Raw genomic sequence first — 17,760 nt, 5'->3', positions numbered from 1 at the left:
TTGAATCTGGGACAGTGACAGAAAGTTCTAAGGTTGTGGATGTGATGTTGCCACTAGGGATAAAACATCAATGTTTTGTCTAAGGATATTTGTGTTGATCACATTACGCACCATACTTAATGCAATTGTCTATTGTTTGCAACTTAATACTGGAAGGGGTGCGGATGCTAACCCGAAGGTGGACTTTTTAGGCATACATGCATGCTGGATAGCGGTCTATGTACTTTGTCGTAATGCCTTGATTAAATCTCATAGTAGTCATCATGATATGTATGTGCATCTCTATTTGTCAATTGCCCAACTGTAATTTGTTCACCCAACATGCTATTTCTTATTGGAGATACACCACTAGTGAACTGTGGACCCCGGTCCATTCTTTTACATCTGAAATACAATCAACTGCAATCTCTGTTCTCTGTTGTTCTTCACAAGCAAACATCATTCTCCACACCATACGTTTAATCCTTTGTTTACAGCAAGCCGGTGATATTGACAACATCACTGTTAAGTTGGGGCAAACTATTTTGGTTGTGTTGTGCAGGTTCCACGTTGGCGCCGGAATCCCTGGTGTTGCGCCGCACTACACTCCTTCACCAACAACCTTCACGTGGCCTTCATCTCCTACTGGTTCGATAACCTTAGTTTCTTTCTGAGGGAAAACTTGTTGCTGTACGCATCACACTTTCCTCTTGGGGTTCCCAACGGACGTGTGCTTCACGCATTATCAAGCTCTTTTTCTGGCGCCGTTGCCGGGGAGATCAAGACACGCTGTAAGGGGAGTCTCTCACATCCAATCTCTTTACTTTGTTATTGTCTTGCTTTACTTTACTTTATTTTCTATTTTGTTTGCTTCTTTATATCAAAAACACAAAAAAATTAGTTACTTGTTTTAATTTATTTAATTATGTTCTGCTTAGCTTATTTTTATTACTGTTAAAATGAATACTCCCGAGAACACTAAGTCGTGTGATTTCACTAGCACCAATAATAATGATTTTATATGCACTCCTATTGCTCCACCTGCTACTACAGCAGAATTCTATGAAATTAAACCTGCTTTACTAAATCTTGTTATGAGAGAGCAATTTTCTGGTGTTAGTTCTGATGATGCTGCTGCCCATCTTAATAATTTTGTTGAACTTTGTGAAATGCAAAAGTATAAGGATGTAGATGGAGACATTATAAAACTGAAATTGTTTCCTTTCTCCTTAAGAGGAAGAGCTAAAGATTGGTTGCTATCTTTGCCTAAGAATAGTATTGATTCATGGACTAAATGTAAAGATGCTTTCATTGGTAGATATTATCCTCCTGCTAAAATTATATTTTTGAGAAGTAGCATAATGAATTTTAAGCAATTGGATAATGAACATGTTGCTCAAGCATGGGAAAGAATGAAATCTTTGGTAAAGAATTGCCCTACCCATGGACTAACTACTTGGATGATCATCTAAACCTTTTATGCAGGACTGAATTTTTCTTCGCGGAACTTATTGGATTCAGCTGCTGGAGGTACTTTTATGTCCATCACCTTAGGCGCCACAACAAAGCTTCTTGATGATATGATGATAAATTACTCTGAATGGCACACGGAAAGGACTCCACAAGGTATGAAGGTAAATTCTGTTGAAGAAACCTCCTCCTTGAGTGATAAGATTGATGCTATTATGTCTATGCTTGTGAATGGTAGATCTAATGTTGATCCTAATAATGTTCCTTTAACTTCATTGGTTACTCAAGAAGAGAATGTTGATGTGAACTTCATTAAAAGTAATAATTTCAACAACAATGCTTATAGGAATAATTCTGGTAACAACTATAGGCCATATCCTTCTAATAATGGTAATGGTTATGGTAATTCTTATGGTAATTCTTACAACAATAGTAGAAGTGTACCCTCTGGTCTTGAAGTCATGCTTAAAGAATTTATTAGTACACAAACTGCTTTTAACAAATCTGTTGAGGAAAAGCTTGGTAAAATTGATATTCTTGCTTCTAAGGTTGATAGTCTTGCTGCTGATGTTGATCTTTTAAAATTGAAAGTTATGCCTAATGAAGATAAAGATATTAAGTCATTTTCTACAGCAAACGCTATCCAAGTTCGAATTAATGAAAATATTAGATTGATGGCTGAATTGCATGCTAGGTGGGAAAGAGAAGAAAAATTTGCTAAAGAGAATAATGTAGCTAAAGTTTGGACTATTACCATCACTAGTAATGTTGATGCTTCACATGTTGCTAAACCTCCTACTATCAATGGTAAAATAATTGGTGTTGGCAATGTTTCTACTCCTAATGCAAAGTGTGCAAAACTGCCTGAAACTGCTAAAACTGCTGAAACTGTTTGTGATAAAACTGCTGAAATTTTTCAAAATATTGGGGACAATGATCCCATTGATGTAGATCATAATGGTTTAGATTTTGATGATTGTCATATCTCTGAAGTTATTAAGTTCTTACAAAAACTTGCTAGAAGTCCTAATGCTAGTGCTATAAATTTGGCCTTTACAAAACATATTACAAATGCTCCTATAAAAGCTAGAGAAGAGAAATTAAAACTTGAAACTTCTATTCCTAGGAAGTTGGAAGATGGTTGGGAGCCCATCATTAAGATGAAGGTCAATGATTTTGATTGTAATGCTTTATGTGATCTTGGTGCAACTATTTCTGTTATGCCTAAGAAACTCTATAATATGCTTGACTTGCCACCATTGAAAAATTGTTATTTGGATGTTAATCTTGCTGATAATTCTACAAAGAAACCTTTGGGGAGGATTGATAATGTTCGCATTACGGTTAACAATAACCTTGTCCCCGTTGATTTTGTTGTCTTGGATATTGAATGCAATGCATCTTGTCGCATTATTTTGGGAAGACCTTTTCTTCGAACTGTTGGTGCTATTATTGATATGAAGGAAGGGAATATTAAGTATCAATTTCCTCTTAAGAAAGGTATGGAACACTTCCCTAGAAAGAGAATGAAGTTACCTTTTGATTCTATTATTAGAACAAATTATGATGTTGATGCTTCATCTCTTGATAATACTTGATTCACACTTTCTGCGCCTAGCTGAAAGGCGTTAAAGAAAAGCGCTTATGGGAGACAACCCATTATTTTATTTCTGCACTTTTGTTTTATATTTGAGTCTTGGAAGTTGTTACTACTGTATCAACCTCTCCTTATCTTTATTTTATTGCATTGTTGTGCCAAGTAAAGTCTCAAATAGTAAAGTTGATACTAGATTTGGATTGCTGCGCAGAAACAGATTTCTACCTGTCACGAATTTGAGTAGATCTCTCTGTAGAAGAATCAAAAAAATCTGCCAATTTACATGCGTGATCCTCAGATATGTACGCAACTTTCATTAGTTTTGAGCTTTTTCATCTGAGCCTGTTAAGTGCCTCTAAAAAATTCGTCTTTACGAACTGTTCTGTTTTGACAGATTCTGCCTTTTATTTCGCATTGCCTCTTTTGCTATGTTGAATGGATTTCTTTATTTCATTAACTTTCAGTAGCTTTGGGCAATGTCCAGAAGTGTTAAGAATGATTATGTCACCTCTGAATATGTGAATTTTTGATTATGCACTAACCCTCTAATGAGTTTGTTTTGAGTTTGGTGTGGAGGAAGTTTTCAAGGATCAAGAGAGGAGGATGATACAATATGATCAAGAAGAGTGAAAAGTCTAAGCTTGGGGATGCCCCCGTGGTTCATCCCTGCATATTTCAAGAAGACTCAAGCATCTAAGCTTGGGGATGCCCAAGACATCCCCTTCTTCATCGACAACTTATCAGGTCACCTCTAGTGAAACTATATTTTTATTCAGTCACATCTTATGTGCTTTACTTGGAGCGTCTGTTTGTTTTTATTTTTGTTTTTGTTTGAATAAACTCGGATCCTTGCATTCTTTGTATGGGAGAAAGACATGCTCCGCTGTTTCATATGAACACTGGTATTCTTAGCGTTACTTTTAATGTTCATGGCGAAGGTTGAAACTGCTTCGTTCATTGTTATATGGTTGGAAACAGAAAATGCTTCATGTGGTAATTGGTATATTGTCTTGAATAATTTGATACTTGGCAATTGTTGTGCTCAAATAGATCATGTTTAAGCTCTTGCATCATGTACTTCGCACCTATTAATGAAAAACTACCATAGAGCTTGTTAAAATTTGGTTTGCATGATTGGTCTCTCTAAAGTCTAGATATTTTCTGGTGAAGTGTTTGAACAACAAGGAAGACAGTGTAGAGTCTTATAATGCTTGCAATATGTTCTTATGTAAGGTTTGTTGTACCGGTTCATACTTGTGTTTGCTTCAAACAACCTTGCTAGCCAAAGCCTTGTACTGAGAGGGAATACTTCTCGTGCATCCAAAACCTTGAGCCAAAACCTATGCCATTTGTGTCCACCATACCTACCTACTATGTGGTATTTCTCTGCCATTTCAAAGTAAATTACTTGAGTGATACCTTTAAAATTTCATTCTTTGTCTTTGCAATACATATCTCATGGGAAAATAGCCTTAAAAACTATTATGGTAAAGAATATGTAGCTTATGTATCTTATTTCTTATAAGTTGCTTGTTGAGCGGTAACCATGTTTCTGGGGACGCCATCAACTGTTACTCCTTTGTTCAATATCATGTGAGTTGCTATACATGTTCGTCTTGTCTGAAGTAAGGGCAATTTATCATGATCAAATGGTTTGATTATGCATATTGTTAGAGAAGAACATTGGGCCGCTAACTAAAGCCATGAATCATGGTGAAGTTTCAGTTTGGACACTAATCCTCAATCTCTTATGAGAATATTATCTGTTGTTGAATGCTTATGCATTAAAGAGGAGTCCATTATCTGTTTTCTATGTTGTCCCGGTATAGATGTCCTTAGTTGAGATCTATCAAAAACGAGAAATTAAATGCGATTTATCTCCTTGGACCTTTGTACAGGCGGCATAGAGGTACCCCTTTGTGACACTTGGTTGAAACATATGTTATGCAATGATAATCCATGTAAATCCAATCTAATTAGGACAAGGTGCGAGCACTATTGGTATTCTATGCATGAGTCTTGCAACTTATAGGATGTCTTATGCATAACACATATGAATTATTACTACCGTTGACAAAATTGTTTCTATGTTTTCAAAATAAAAGCTCTAGCACAAAAATAGTAATCCATGCTTCCCTCTGCGAAGGGCCCTTTCTTTTACTTTATGTTGAGTCAGTTTACCTACTTCTTTCTATCTTAGAAGCAAACACTTGTGTCAACTGTGTGCATTGATTCCTACATACTTGCTTATTTGCATTCATCATATTACTTTGTGTTGACAATTATCCATGAGATATACATGTTGAAGTTGAAAGCAACTGCTGAAACTTATATCTTCCTTTGTGTTGCTTCAAAACTTTCTACTAAGAATTTATTGCTTTATGAGTTAACTCCTATGCAAGTCTTATTGATGCTTATCTTGAAACTACTATTCATGAAAAGTCTTTGCTATATGATTAGTTGTTTAGTTATTGTATTTACCATTGCTTCGAATCACTTCATTCATCTCATATGCTTTGCAATAGTATTGATCAAGATTATGATAGCAGCATGTCACTTCAGAAATTATCCTTGTTATCGTTTACCTACTCGAGGGCGAGTAGGAACTAAGCTTGGGGATGCTTGATACGTCTCAAACGTATCTATAATTTCTTATGTTCCATGCTAGTTTTATGACAATACTCACATGTTTTATACACACTTTACATCATTTATATGCATTTTCCTACACTAACCTATTAACGAGATGCCGAAGCGCCGCCTCTGTTTTGTGCTGTTTTTGGTTTCAGAAATCCTACACAGGAAATATTCTCGGAATTGGACGAAACGAACGCCCAGGGTCTTATTTTTCCACGGAGCTTCCAGAAGACCGAAGGAGATACGAAGTGGGGCCACGAGGTGGCGACACCACGAGGCGGCGCGGCCAAGGAGGGGCCCACGCCGCCCTATGGTGTGGGCCCCTCGAGCGCCTCCCGATTCTGCCCTTCCGCCTACTTAAACTCTCCGTCGCGAAAATCCTATTACCGAGAGCCACGATACGGAAAAAGTTCCAGAGACGCTGCCGCCGCCAATCCCATCTCGGGGGATTCAGGAGATCGCCTCGCACCGCCGAGAGGGGAATCATCACCGGAGGGCTCTACATCACCATGCCCGCCTCCGGATTGATGCGTGAGTAGTTCATCCTTGGACTATGGGTCCATAGCAGTAGCTAGATGGTTATCTTCTCCTCATTGTGCTATCATGTTAGATCTTGTGAGCTGCCTATCATGATCAAGATCATCTATTTGTAATGCTACATGTTGTGTTTGTTGGGATCCGATGAATATTGAATACTATGTCAAGTTGATTATCAATCTATCATATATGTGTTGTTTATGTTCTTGCATGCTCTCCGTTGCTAGTAGAGGCTCTGGCCAAGTTGATACTTGTGACTCCAAGAGGGAGTATTTATGCTTGATAGTGGGTTCATGCCTCCATTGAATATGGGACAGTGACAGAAAGTTCTAACGTTGTCGATGTGCTGTTGCCACTAGGGATAAAACATCAATGCTTTGTCTAAGGATATTTGTGTTGATTACATTACGCACCATACTTAATGCAATTGTCTGTTGTTTGCAACCTAATACTGGAAGGGGTGCGGATGCTAACCCGAAGGTGGACTTTTTAGGCATAGATGCATGCTGGATAGCGGTCTATGTACTTTGTCGTAATGCCCTGATTAAATCTCATAGTAGTCATCATGACATGTATGTGCATCTCTATTTGTCAATTGCCCAACTGTAATTTATTCACCCAACATGCTATTTCTTATTGGAGATACACCACTAGTGAACTGTGGACCCCGGTCCATTCTTTTACATCTGAAATACAATCAACTGCAATCTCTGTTCTCTGTTGTTCTTCACAAGCAAACATCATTCTCCACACCATACGTTTAATCCTTTGTTTACAGCAAGCCGGTGAGATTGACAACCTCACTGTTAAGTTGGGGCAAAGTATTTTGGTTGTGTTGTGCAGGTTCCACGTTGGCGCCGGAATCCCTGGTGTTGCGCCGCACTACACTCCTTCACCAACAACCTTCACGTGGCCTTCATCTCCTACTGGTTCGATAACCTTGGTTTCTTTCTGAGGGAAAACTTGCTGCTGTACGCATCACACATTCCTCTTGGGGTTCCCAACGGACGTGTGCTTCACGCGTTATCAGAGACGCAAACCTGGCCCAAATATGCGCCAGGTTTGCGTCTCGGCGGACGCTGCACGGACGCCCAAAATGTCCGCACGGTCCTCGCACGGGCCCGCCTGGCAGCGGCACAACTGCTTCGTCTTCCGCGGCATTACTTCCGGGCGGCGCGCTGCAGCCTTTGCAGGGCCGCGTTAATGGCGTGTCTCGGCTTCCGCGAGCGTGCGCAGCGTCGATGCGTCTTCTCCTCCTGTACTGGCACCGAGGCGTCGCTTCGGCAGTCTGCGGCCGCGTTAATGGTGAAGCCTCGCGTGCCACGCGTAGTGATGGCGATGCCACGCGTGGCGCGGCCGTCGCCCTGTCTCCGACCTATATAAACAGGGGCGCGAGCATCTCATCTCCTCCCCACTAAACCCTAGCCGTCGCTGCCGTAGCGCCGCTTCTGCTCAGCACTAGCAGATCCACCATGAGCAGCGCCGGACGCGGCCAGGTTGGCGCGCCTCCACCTCCACCTTCACCTCCCACTCCACCTCCCCCGGCCTCGAGCTCCGATGACGGGTTCGACTCCGATGACAGCACCGACCTCCTCCACCCAGTCAGGGACGCCGCGGACCTGGCTGAAGCGGAGAAGGAAGCAGAGGAGGAGCGGGCGGCCCATGCGGCTGTCGACGCCGAGCTGGAACAGCGCAGGCTGGCGGCCGCCGCTGCAGCAGAGGACTCTGACTCGGAGATTTCTTGGTCCTCCGATGATCCTGATGCGCCTACGCCGGAGGAGAAGGCGGCGGAGCAGAGGGCCATCGTCGAGTCTTTCGAGACGCTGAAGGACGACGCCGCCAACGCGAGGCTGGAGCAGGCACTGCAAGAGGACGTGGCGGCGCACCGAGCCATAGCGGCCTGGCGGGAGGCGGTCGAGAAGCAGGTGACGGAGCGACGCAACGACGGTGCCGACCCGTCAGGAAGCAAGTAGTCTAGGCCTATAGATCTACTTTCTATAGTTTTTATGCATTCGTATGTACTGGTTTAAAAGTTTTTAACTATGTTGCAATTCAAAAAATGGATCCCCCGGTAGAAGCACACCCAGACGCAAACGGATGCGCGGACAAAATATGTCCGCGGGGCGACGCAAACGGACGCTCGCGATCATTTTTGGGCGTCCGAAATGCGTCGCGGCCCTAAACCGTCGCCGCTTCCTCCGAAGCAAAAGGAGACAACCGTCTCGTGTACCCTTCCCGAGCCAGCCCACCGCATCTCGGAGTTAGAGCTTTTGCATTATCCACTCGCTTCCTTTCATCTTTTCTCTCCTACACTATCTCTCCTCCCTCCCACCTACTCAGAGTATAGGTAGAGCGGCAGCATCTTTTGATGCTTTCTCTTGATGATGGCTACAGCGAGCAGCCAGTGTACGTGCCCAGCGAGTCAGTGCGCCGCTGCAGACCTCGTGTCGATGCAGTTCTGGCGTGCGGGCCCGGCACCTCGGGAAGGTCGACATGTCATGTCCTCTTCCTTTTGGTAATCCACGGATCATGACATGGGCGTGCATGGGATGCCGCCGGAGAGCGGTGGAAATATCCGCTCTTGGGAGAGCGAATCCTGGTTCCCACTGCGGCCTGCGCGGGTACCGGCCCCGGCATCTGCTTTCGTAAAAAAAGCACACCACTGACTCTCGGTTCACCGGGGCTCATATAGTCATATGGATGAACAAGGCAGTGAAAGTAACCGAGAATCTTACCACGGGAAGCAGATCGTACTACTACGACTGAGCATCTCGGAAACATGAAACATGCTTGGGGTAAAGCGACGTCGGTCTCGCCGGCGAAACGCTCAGTGCCGGAGCACACTGCACGAGCAATGTTCCTTCAAAGTGAGATAGATAAGAAATGATATCCTGCATTATCTAGGTTTGTGAATGTTCGCAATGTATCCGAAGCTCTATCCATACATATATCTCCTTCATTATGTACGAATACACGCTTTTCTTTCCTTCAAAATGATCGATATCCGGTATTGGTGTATCAAGACATCTACTATAACGCAAAGTGCTCAATGAGATGATACGTAAAGTAAAATGACTTTGTCTAAGAACATGCGTTTATTTATATAGACAAGCGCCTGATTAGGCATTCTCTATTATCGAAAATAAGCACCCGTCGTCGAGGAAAAATCGGCCCGTGTCCCGAAAACACCTCTCTAAGCATCTCACATTACATATGGACTAAGCCGTTACATTTAGGTAAACATCTTTTTTGTTAACATGTCCCATCCTGGTGACTGGCCGACAGACGTCCAACGTTTTGTCGTTTCGCTGCCGGAGCTAGGCAATGATTTCCGACATGATCCCCACAGGGTAACAACATCGGCACGACGCGTAGCCGCCACGTGCCGCAAGCCAACCGGCAGACACGCAATTGCTTCAATTAGTGTGCTGCATTCGTTCTTCCGAAGGTTCCTACCGCATCATCGTCCCACGGCTTTGTCGTTTCGCTGTCGGAAATATGCCCGACGTCCTCCGACATGATCCCCACGGGGAAACAACACCGCCACAAGGCCCCGAGGGGCGTAGCCGCCACGCGCCGCAAGCCAACTGGTCAATGCCCAGGTCCTCGAGGACTTAATTAACGTGTGCATGCTTAATTACGAAGGTTATCTAACTTATGATGCTAAAGTAAGAAATTGAAGACTACTTTATGTTTACCGCGTAAATGACACGAGTAAAGGTGTTGAAAGGATAATACTGCCGTCGAAAGGGATGAAGGACAGAGTTGGATGATAAAGGTGCAGCCTCAGCTCAGCTCACTGCGTAATCTTATTAATGGATTGCTTCCACATGCTACAACTGTGTTCGAGACCTAGACTAATCAGATTCTAGGAAATGGAAGCTTAGAATGCTGTAGCACCATTACGAAGTGGCAAAAAGGGATTGTAACTCGTGATTGTAGACGCTGGGTTATATTCTAGTTTCTACTGCATTTTCCTGCTAAGGTCCTCCTACCCACTCAGACCCACCCTAATTAGTAATTACTCTGGTGCCTGTGAACTGTGGATCAGACTGTCCTTGCCCAAGTACCAACAGGCATAGCAGGACCATTCATTCACTCGTTAGATAGGGTAGCCACCCGTTTAACATGCGTCTAGTGCCTGAACGGTGGCGGCACTGCAAGCCAAACACGTTACCCAGCAACGGTTCACGCGCGTCCTGGCCTTTTCCCCAGGCGGGGCGGTGGCTTGCACGCGCCGGCGGGGCCCTATCGAGGACGGACCGCTTTCTTTTTATGATACCAGTACCAATGATGCCAACTTCTCTCACTATTCAGTCTGCCCCAGCGCTATCGAATCCGATGATGCTTTCTTTTTTTATGATACCAATGACACCAAATTCACTCATTATTCATTCACGCAATTGCCATGGGAGGGCAAGAGGAGAGACCTTTATGGGCTTTTCAGTTCTGAGGTTTCATCAGTACATCAAATTGCTTGTTTTGTTTTGATGTAGCACAAATTCGACCAGGCAATTGCCACAGGAACCAAAAGAGAAACAAACATTTATGATGACAACATCACAGCACAGATTCGACCAGACAATGTGTCCTGTCAGCATCCATTTCGAGTGCCATCTGCTTTTCACAGCAGAGACCGGTGAGCTACTTGCTAAAAAATACTCCGAGTAATTTAATTCAGATACACACATCTGGAAGCAGGGTTGGTTGGATTGCCCCTCGGAATTGCTTCTTCTTCAGCTAAGGGAATAAACCAGACGATCAGACAGCTCCTTCCCAACAACCTTGGCATATCTGCTTAGCTGCCTTTCTAGCTCACTCAGGTGCCTCCTCTCGATTGGCCCGACCACGCTTTGAAGTTCCTGAAAGAGAAGGCAGGCCAAATTACAGGACATTAGAAATCTGTTTCACAAAAGCCCAGACAGCCCAATAAGAATCGATGAAGCCATCAAACACCTTCACAGATCCAATATCTATTACAACAGCAGCAAATAAATACATTTCCCTACACATCAACTGTGCCATCTTAATCATTATATGCAACAGAAATGGTTGCTAAACTAGATAAAACAAGAAAGGAAGCTGCAACAAGAAAATTCTTGTTAAACTAGATGGATCAAGAAAGAGAGCTTTGTATTACATGCTCCGTAGGGAAGACTTGAAGAAGGATTGATGGTTTAACGGCAGAAGAAGTTGAAATTTCACCAATGAATGAATGCTAGAAATGCAAAATTGATGCATGTGCATGGACCAACTAGAACTAACAGCATCTAGCTCAAATTTGTGTATTTACCTTATATTTAACTCGGGAACCGCTCAGGTCCATGGTAACATTTTCTATACCATCTATGTTGGAACAATCCTCAGTTGTATCAGCACTGGATTCCGAATGAACCATCTCCTCATCAACCATCATGTCCGATTCGTCATAGTCCGAATCTTCATCATCCTCGTCAATGGGAATCTCACTGTGGTCATTTTTTGCTGAAGGTTCATCACAAGGAACAGAAGCATGTGCCTGGGGCTTTTCATCTTGTGCTGTGGAGAAATCAGATAGAACAGAATACAGACTCTTATCTAGTAAGGGTTTGGCAGCATCATAGTGTACCCACCTGCAAAATCAAGAGTTAAAGGATAATGTAGCTGTCAATAAATCAGTATACATACAACACTTGCATAGATAGGGGGTGTTACAAAGCTCTGCTTTGATGAACACACAAAACAAACAACTTGCATGCAAACCTATGATTAGAAAAGGATCTCTTTCAGATTAGAGGAAAAACAACTTACTCATAACGGACAGGACATAGAAGTTCTGATGGTCGATATGCAGCCTTGTATCTCATCTTATTGCAGGAATGTATGTAATAACCAAGGTAGTAGTACTGGAGGCTGGGGCAGCTTTCTTGTGCTGTCTTTACCCAATCTATTTCCCTCAGAGCTGTATACTTTCCAAGAGATAGGAAAGCAAGGTCAGGATCCCAGAACAAGTATTTGCTTGAGAGACATTTAGGAAGGATATCAACTACACCAACTGCCACAAGTTTTCCATCAATTCTATACTGCTGATGAAATGAACCAAACCCGCATGGCGGAACTGTATTATCACCACTCACTGGGGGAATGGAAACAATGGGTGTATCTACCAGAAATCTCTTGTATGAGCTTTCTGTAACTGTCTTCTCCTTGTGCACTTTTGTCTGATACCTCTTGTACAAAGCAAACTCCTCAGGGTCAAAATGTGATCTTGCCATACTAAATTCCAACCTTTTTGCTTTTTGATTATGTCTTGCATCATTTTTGTTTACAGCGCTTTGTTTTGAGCTGGAAGAGTTATCTGAAGCCTGTGTACTTGCACCAATGCCATTATGGTTCTGAACTGCTTGAATGGTGGCAGAATAGAAGTTCAGATGGCCGTTACAAGCTTTCAATGAAAAACCAGCTATTTCTCCATTTTGTGTCATTGCCGACACCAGCTTCTCTGCAATACAATTTGGAGAGAGGTCTCCTAGTACTGCACGCTTTTCTTCAGGCAATGCGCGTCTTATTGTTGCAGCAAGTTGGAAACTTATATTACACGTGTACACTAAATCTTGGATTGTTCCGCCTTTTTTTTCTTGTGCTGCTTCTCCTACTTTCTTTTTCACTTGAGGTTTAACAGTCTTCACAACAGCTTTAGGGAGTTGAACATCAGAACCTGCAATTCCACCTTGGAAGCACATGTCCATTGCCTCGTTTATTTTGCTAGACAGGCAACAGATAAACTCATCTTTTTGGTCCAAGCTTGGACATTTGTCTGTTCGAAATTCATATGTTGACACCCTAGATACTTTCAAGGTTGGTGAATTCATAGGTTCATTGAGCGAACGCTTTGTAGGGTTGGTCTTACACTGTGGACTTCCAACCTGTGGCTCAAGCTCTCCATCAAGAAACCTGCCCATAGGTAAGGTGAAGACACATTGTAAGGCATTTTAAAGACTGAACTAGAAAATATGCATTATATAAATACAAAACTGAGAGCAAACAAACCAACACAATATGTACCTTTGCATCCTTCTAAGCACACGGTCTTGCTCTTTGGAACAAGTGAAATCACTTGCCTTCAAACGTATAGTATATGAGGGACAGCATGTCCGTTCCATCTCAGGCTTGTAAAGAAAACTGCCAGACCTTCTCCATCCACGATCAAGAAGAGCTGTATAAGAAGTGAACATTCCAATCATGGTTACAAAATCATATCAACAACAGCACTTTTTTAAGGAAAAAATTTAGAGCCAACATCACACGGAAGAATATAAACAAGTAATGCTTTAACAGACTAATGACCATAACAGACTAAGATTTTGCGCGGATTCCTATGGGTGGGCAGGAAGGATGTTGAGGGTGGACACTGCCACGTAAACTAGGACAAGGTGAGCAGGCCGCTGTGCTGTGGAGGCCTTGGTATACCAGACCTTGCACGCACGGCCATCAGCCTCAGGACCCGTTGGTTGTGGAGGATGCGTACAGACCCCTTGCGACCTTGGCGCGGGCTTGACATGCAGTTCACCAGGAGTGAGCGCCATATTTTCTTCGCTTCCACGGTGATGGTGTTGGGCGATGGATCCTCCGCTCTTTTCTGGGAGGACAGATGGGTGGATGGGAAGTCGATCGGGGAAATAGCGCCGGATTTACTGGCGCTTATTCCACCGAACGCAGCTGGATCACAGACATTTCAGGGCTTTGAACCCTCTGGAACTTTGGCAATACATTCAGCTGTGTACCAGGATGCATGGGGTGCACCTGACGGATGAGCCAGATAAGCTTGTCAGGTGGTGGACGACCAATTGCCAGTACTCCTCTAAGACCTGCTACTATGCCCTTTTCCAAGGGTCGTTAGTCTCGGGGTCTTGGAAGTTGAACTGGAGATCTTGGGCGCCACCCAGGGTGAGGTTCTTCATCTGGCTAGCTTGCCAAGACAGATGTTGGACGGGTGAGAGACTCGCACGCCGCCAGTTGCCTCATCGGCCGCGATGCGTGTTGTGTGACCAGTCAGAGGAGACTATGTCACACATTCTTACAGGGTGCCCGTTTTCGCGGATTATCTGGCATGAGGTCCTATCCTGGATCCGATCTACTGCCGGACCTCCTGTTGCTGAAGGGGACTTCGCGGAGTGGTGGACGCTGGTGGTGAGATCCAACCCACATCATATGCGCAAAGGAACCTCGTCGTTGATTATGCTCACAGCATGGTGGGTTTGGAAGCATAGGAACGCGATCGTCTTCAACGACGAGCTTCCTTCAGTGGTCTCCCTAGTCGACACGATCAAAGCCGAGGCAATATCATGGGCGAATGCTGGAGCACGAGGGCTACGCCAACTTCTCCCTTAGACTAGGTTTCTTGGGTTGAGCTGTATGGCGTGGGTGTTGGCCCACTCTCCGGACTTGTAAATACAACTTCTTTTTCTATCAATGCATCGAAACGCAAAGCTTTTTGCGTTTTCGCGAAAAAGAATATTCCATCTCTTGGTTTCGCTCCCCTTTCTATAAAACCTCTAGTCATATCCATAATTTAGCAAATGAATTCTTGTTGTGAATATACATGTTTCATGGTATAAATTTTCTTCCCGCAAATTGCCCAAGACATCATTATGAGTACACCTTACTTTTAAGTGATCTAATCTCATATTACCTTCCGTGTTTTCATGTGTGTTAAGCATCTTTGCATCACAACCATAGCTATAGGCAGTCAGTGATAGATTAGATGGATGAAAGCAAAATATAGTGGAGCTTAGTGTTGCGAAATGTTCATATCGTAGAATCCTGATCTCAACTGCAGATCCGCAGAGCTTAGATCCTTACATGCAGACTCATGTTAGTGTTCTGCCCATCGCACCCTGGCATGTTCTACAACTCGACCGTAACATTATCATGAACTTTCTTGAACTTATCCAGTAACTTTGGTTTCACTCAAAATGCATAAATAGTTTCTCCCTTGCCCAGGTGCATAGCCCCTGAATAACCTTTAGGAGGCTGTCTTACAACACTCCAGTTGGAGAAAAACGGTAGGTGCCACACAATTATACTGGCTTCCTAAGTTTTTGGCATACATTTTACACACTGTCTGACGCAATTTCTGTCGTGGCATGCAATGTTAGGACAGAATAACACTATATAGGTACAGGTTTATATTCTTGCATGCTTATAGTTAATCAGTCATCTGAAACATTTTAGCAATTAATTGTGTGTATTTGCAGGGACTTCAATTCTCTGGATTAATTTTATATCGTCAGACGCATATAGGGTAACTTCAAAGCACATGCATGAACAGATCAAACATCTGGCCTCTACAATGCAAGGTGCTCAGAGAGATGCTTAGAAAAAAAAATGGTTTTTACTTAAGCACCAATGCTTATTTACACAACCCAGATGCTTAACTAGGAAGCTCTGGTAAGAAATTTGCTTAAGAAAAAAACTGGTTTATTTCTATAAGCACCTTGCATTGTAGATGGCCTATGTCCACAGCAAACAATCTAACTTTACATACAGATGGATTTTAGGTAAGCATAAAATAAGATCTCCATACCTTGATAGTCATGAGCATTCAGACTGGTAGCCCACAGACCTGCAAAATTAATAGAATAAAAGGGTGGCACCATAACATAATTCTAAGAAAGCGAAAAAGCTTTGCATCTACTTGCATTTACAGAAAAAAATGATTTACGAGCCTAAGACTAGGCCAATACAACCTAACACAATCACGGCAAGACAAAATTAATGGCCACTACACGGAGATTCTATCTTCCAAAAGACACGCCGCGGTATCCCAAACTATTGCAATAGAAGGCTTCTATAGACATGTACACACAAGCTTGATAAGGAAATGAAAAGTAAAAGTGGAGACGGATCATTAACCATCAGCATAAAGGTGAAACATGGTTATTTTCAATAACACGATGAGCAGTAAGAGTTAACACAGCATGTTAATAGCCTATATTTCATTTCATTCGGTTTTTAGGGAGGCAGAATTTGGATGCCTCTTTCAAGTGTCGCGAGCCGAAGCACATAACCCAGATGTCTCAAGAATTCATATACTCAATTATTTATAAAATCGCAGAAGTAACGATCAGCATTCATAGAGTACCTACAGTTGGCAAAAAGAAGCCATTTCATTTCGATTTATTCCGGAGGATTTCGTTGCGACTGTAGGTACAAAGAACAACGAAACTACACCACAACCCGAACTAAAGAGCATCGCACCTTGGCGGCTTGGTCCCCTTAGCAACAGAATCTACGCCAGTACGCCTAAATTTAATTTTTGGGGTGATCTAGGCGTCCTATGCATAACGCGTCGGCTCGACAGGTCAGAACTGACGGGCAATTCCAGACGCAACAAGAACCGATCCAGGTTAAACTAGAGCAAAGTACAACGGAAGGGATTTCTGGGATGGTACCGTGGGAGATGCTTGTTGGGCCGGTGGATCGGCAGTAGCCGCAGGTTGTGCGCCGCCGGCCGTAGTCGATGACCACAGACTCGCCAACGCTTCCGGTTCCGCGTCCGCCGGGCCCGGCTCCGCTGCTGCTGGCGCCGTCCGCCATCACGCTGCGGCTGCCGGGTGCTTTGCCGCCGCCGCGCCGGAGGATGCCGTGGTTGGGCGGATTGGCTGGGTCCCCGGCTGGATCTGACTGGTAGGGCTGCAAGACTTGCAGGGTTCCTTCCCCTGCTGGGTTGGCCCCTTGGTTATAGCAGAAGTCGTCAGTCTTCTGGTCATAAGATAAGTCTGTTCTTACGTCATCAGGTTTTTAATAAAAGTTTGCTCCTAAAAATAAGTTTTTTTTTTTAAGTTTGTACTTCCATTTTCTTAGAGTCTAAGGAATTCAGACTGCAGTTTTGTTTTACATGAGCTTCTCACCGTCACTCTTCTCCTAAAACGGAGGCTAAAACTTTGCCTCGAGCGAGTTAATTAAGAAGACTTCACAAAGAAAATAACTGGAAGCCAAGGGTCTACAAATACAAAATGTCTACTCTCACGGTATTATATAATTTAAATGGCTGGTGCCCGCCAAACCCCAATTAGTGGCTTCTTCTTTAATTTGACAATTATCGAGGTCGGCATTAAGTGCACATTTCTAAAAACAACAATGTTTCGTTCATTCCAAAGTTTCCAAGAATTAACCATGAGTTAAAGAGGGCTTAGCCTCTCTCATCTTCCGGCGAGTGTTGACCATCGGAAACGACCAATCCTTAACTAAGAGGAAGCTTGGCCAGTTGGCGAGGAGAGGGGGTTGAGGTCAAGCCAAGCGATAACGTCATTTTGTATCCACACCGAATCCCGACACTTGAACATAACGTGTTCCACGGGTTCCGGCTCCGTCTTGCAAAGTTGGCATAGCCCACAGTAACCTATATCGTCCACACCCTATCTTGCAGAATGAGTCAAACAAAAAAAATCCGCACTTAGGTGGTCCAGTTGCTCCAAACCTCCGGCTTCATGGCCATGGAAATTGTTCCTTCAAATTGAGCAAGATACGCCAATGCCAATGTGTATTTCGCTGAAGTG

At 43.4% G+C, this 17,760-nt stretch overlaps 1 protein-coding gene across 1 annotated transcript; it reads right to left on the bottom strand.

Moving 5' to 3' along the window:
• Positions 1-10,589: 10,589 nt before the first annotated feature.
• On the bottom strand, positions 10,590-16,948 carry LOC127322857 (arginyl-tRNA--protein transferase 2). Its single transcript, XM_051351277.2, has 6 exons — positions 16,654-16,948; positions 15,786-15,824; positions 13,265-13,415; positions 12,011-13,153; positions 11,514-11,832; positions 10,590-11,082 (listed from the first exon to the last, which is right to left on the bottom strand). The coding sequence occupies exons 1-6, from the start codon at positions 16,796-16,798 to the stop codon at positions 10,957-10,959; spliced, it is 1,923 nt and encodes a 640-aa protein (XP_051207237.1). The 5' UTR covers positions 16,799-16,948; the 3' UTR covers positions 10,590-10,956.
• Positions 16,949-17,760: the final 812 nt, after the last annotated feature.

Source organism: Lolium perenne, chromosome 1 (genome assembly GCF_019359855.2).
Source record: "Lolium perenne isolate Kyuss_39 chromosome 1, Kyuss_2.0, whole genome shotgun sequence".
NCBI lineage: Eukaryota > Viridiplantae > Streptophyta > Magnoliopsida > Poales > Poaceae > Lolium > Lolium perenne.
This window is presented reverse-complemented; position numbering and strand designations above follow the sequence as displayed.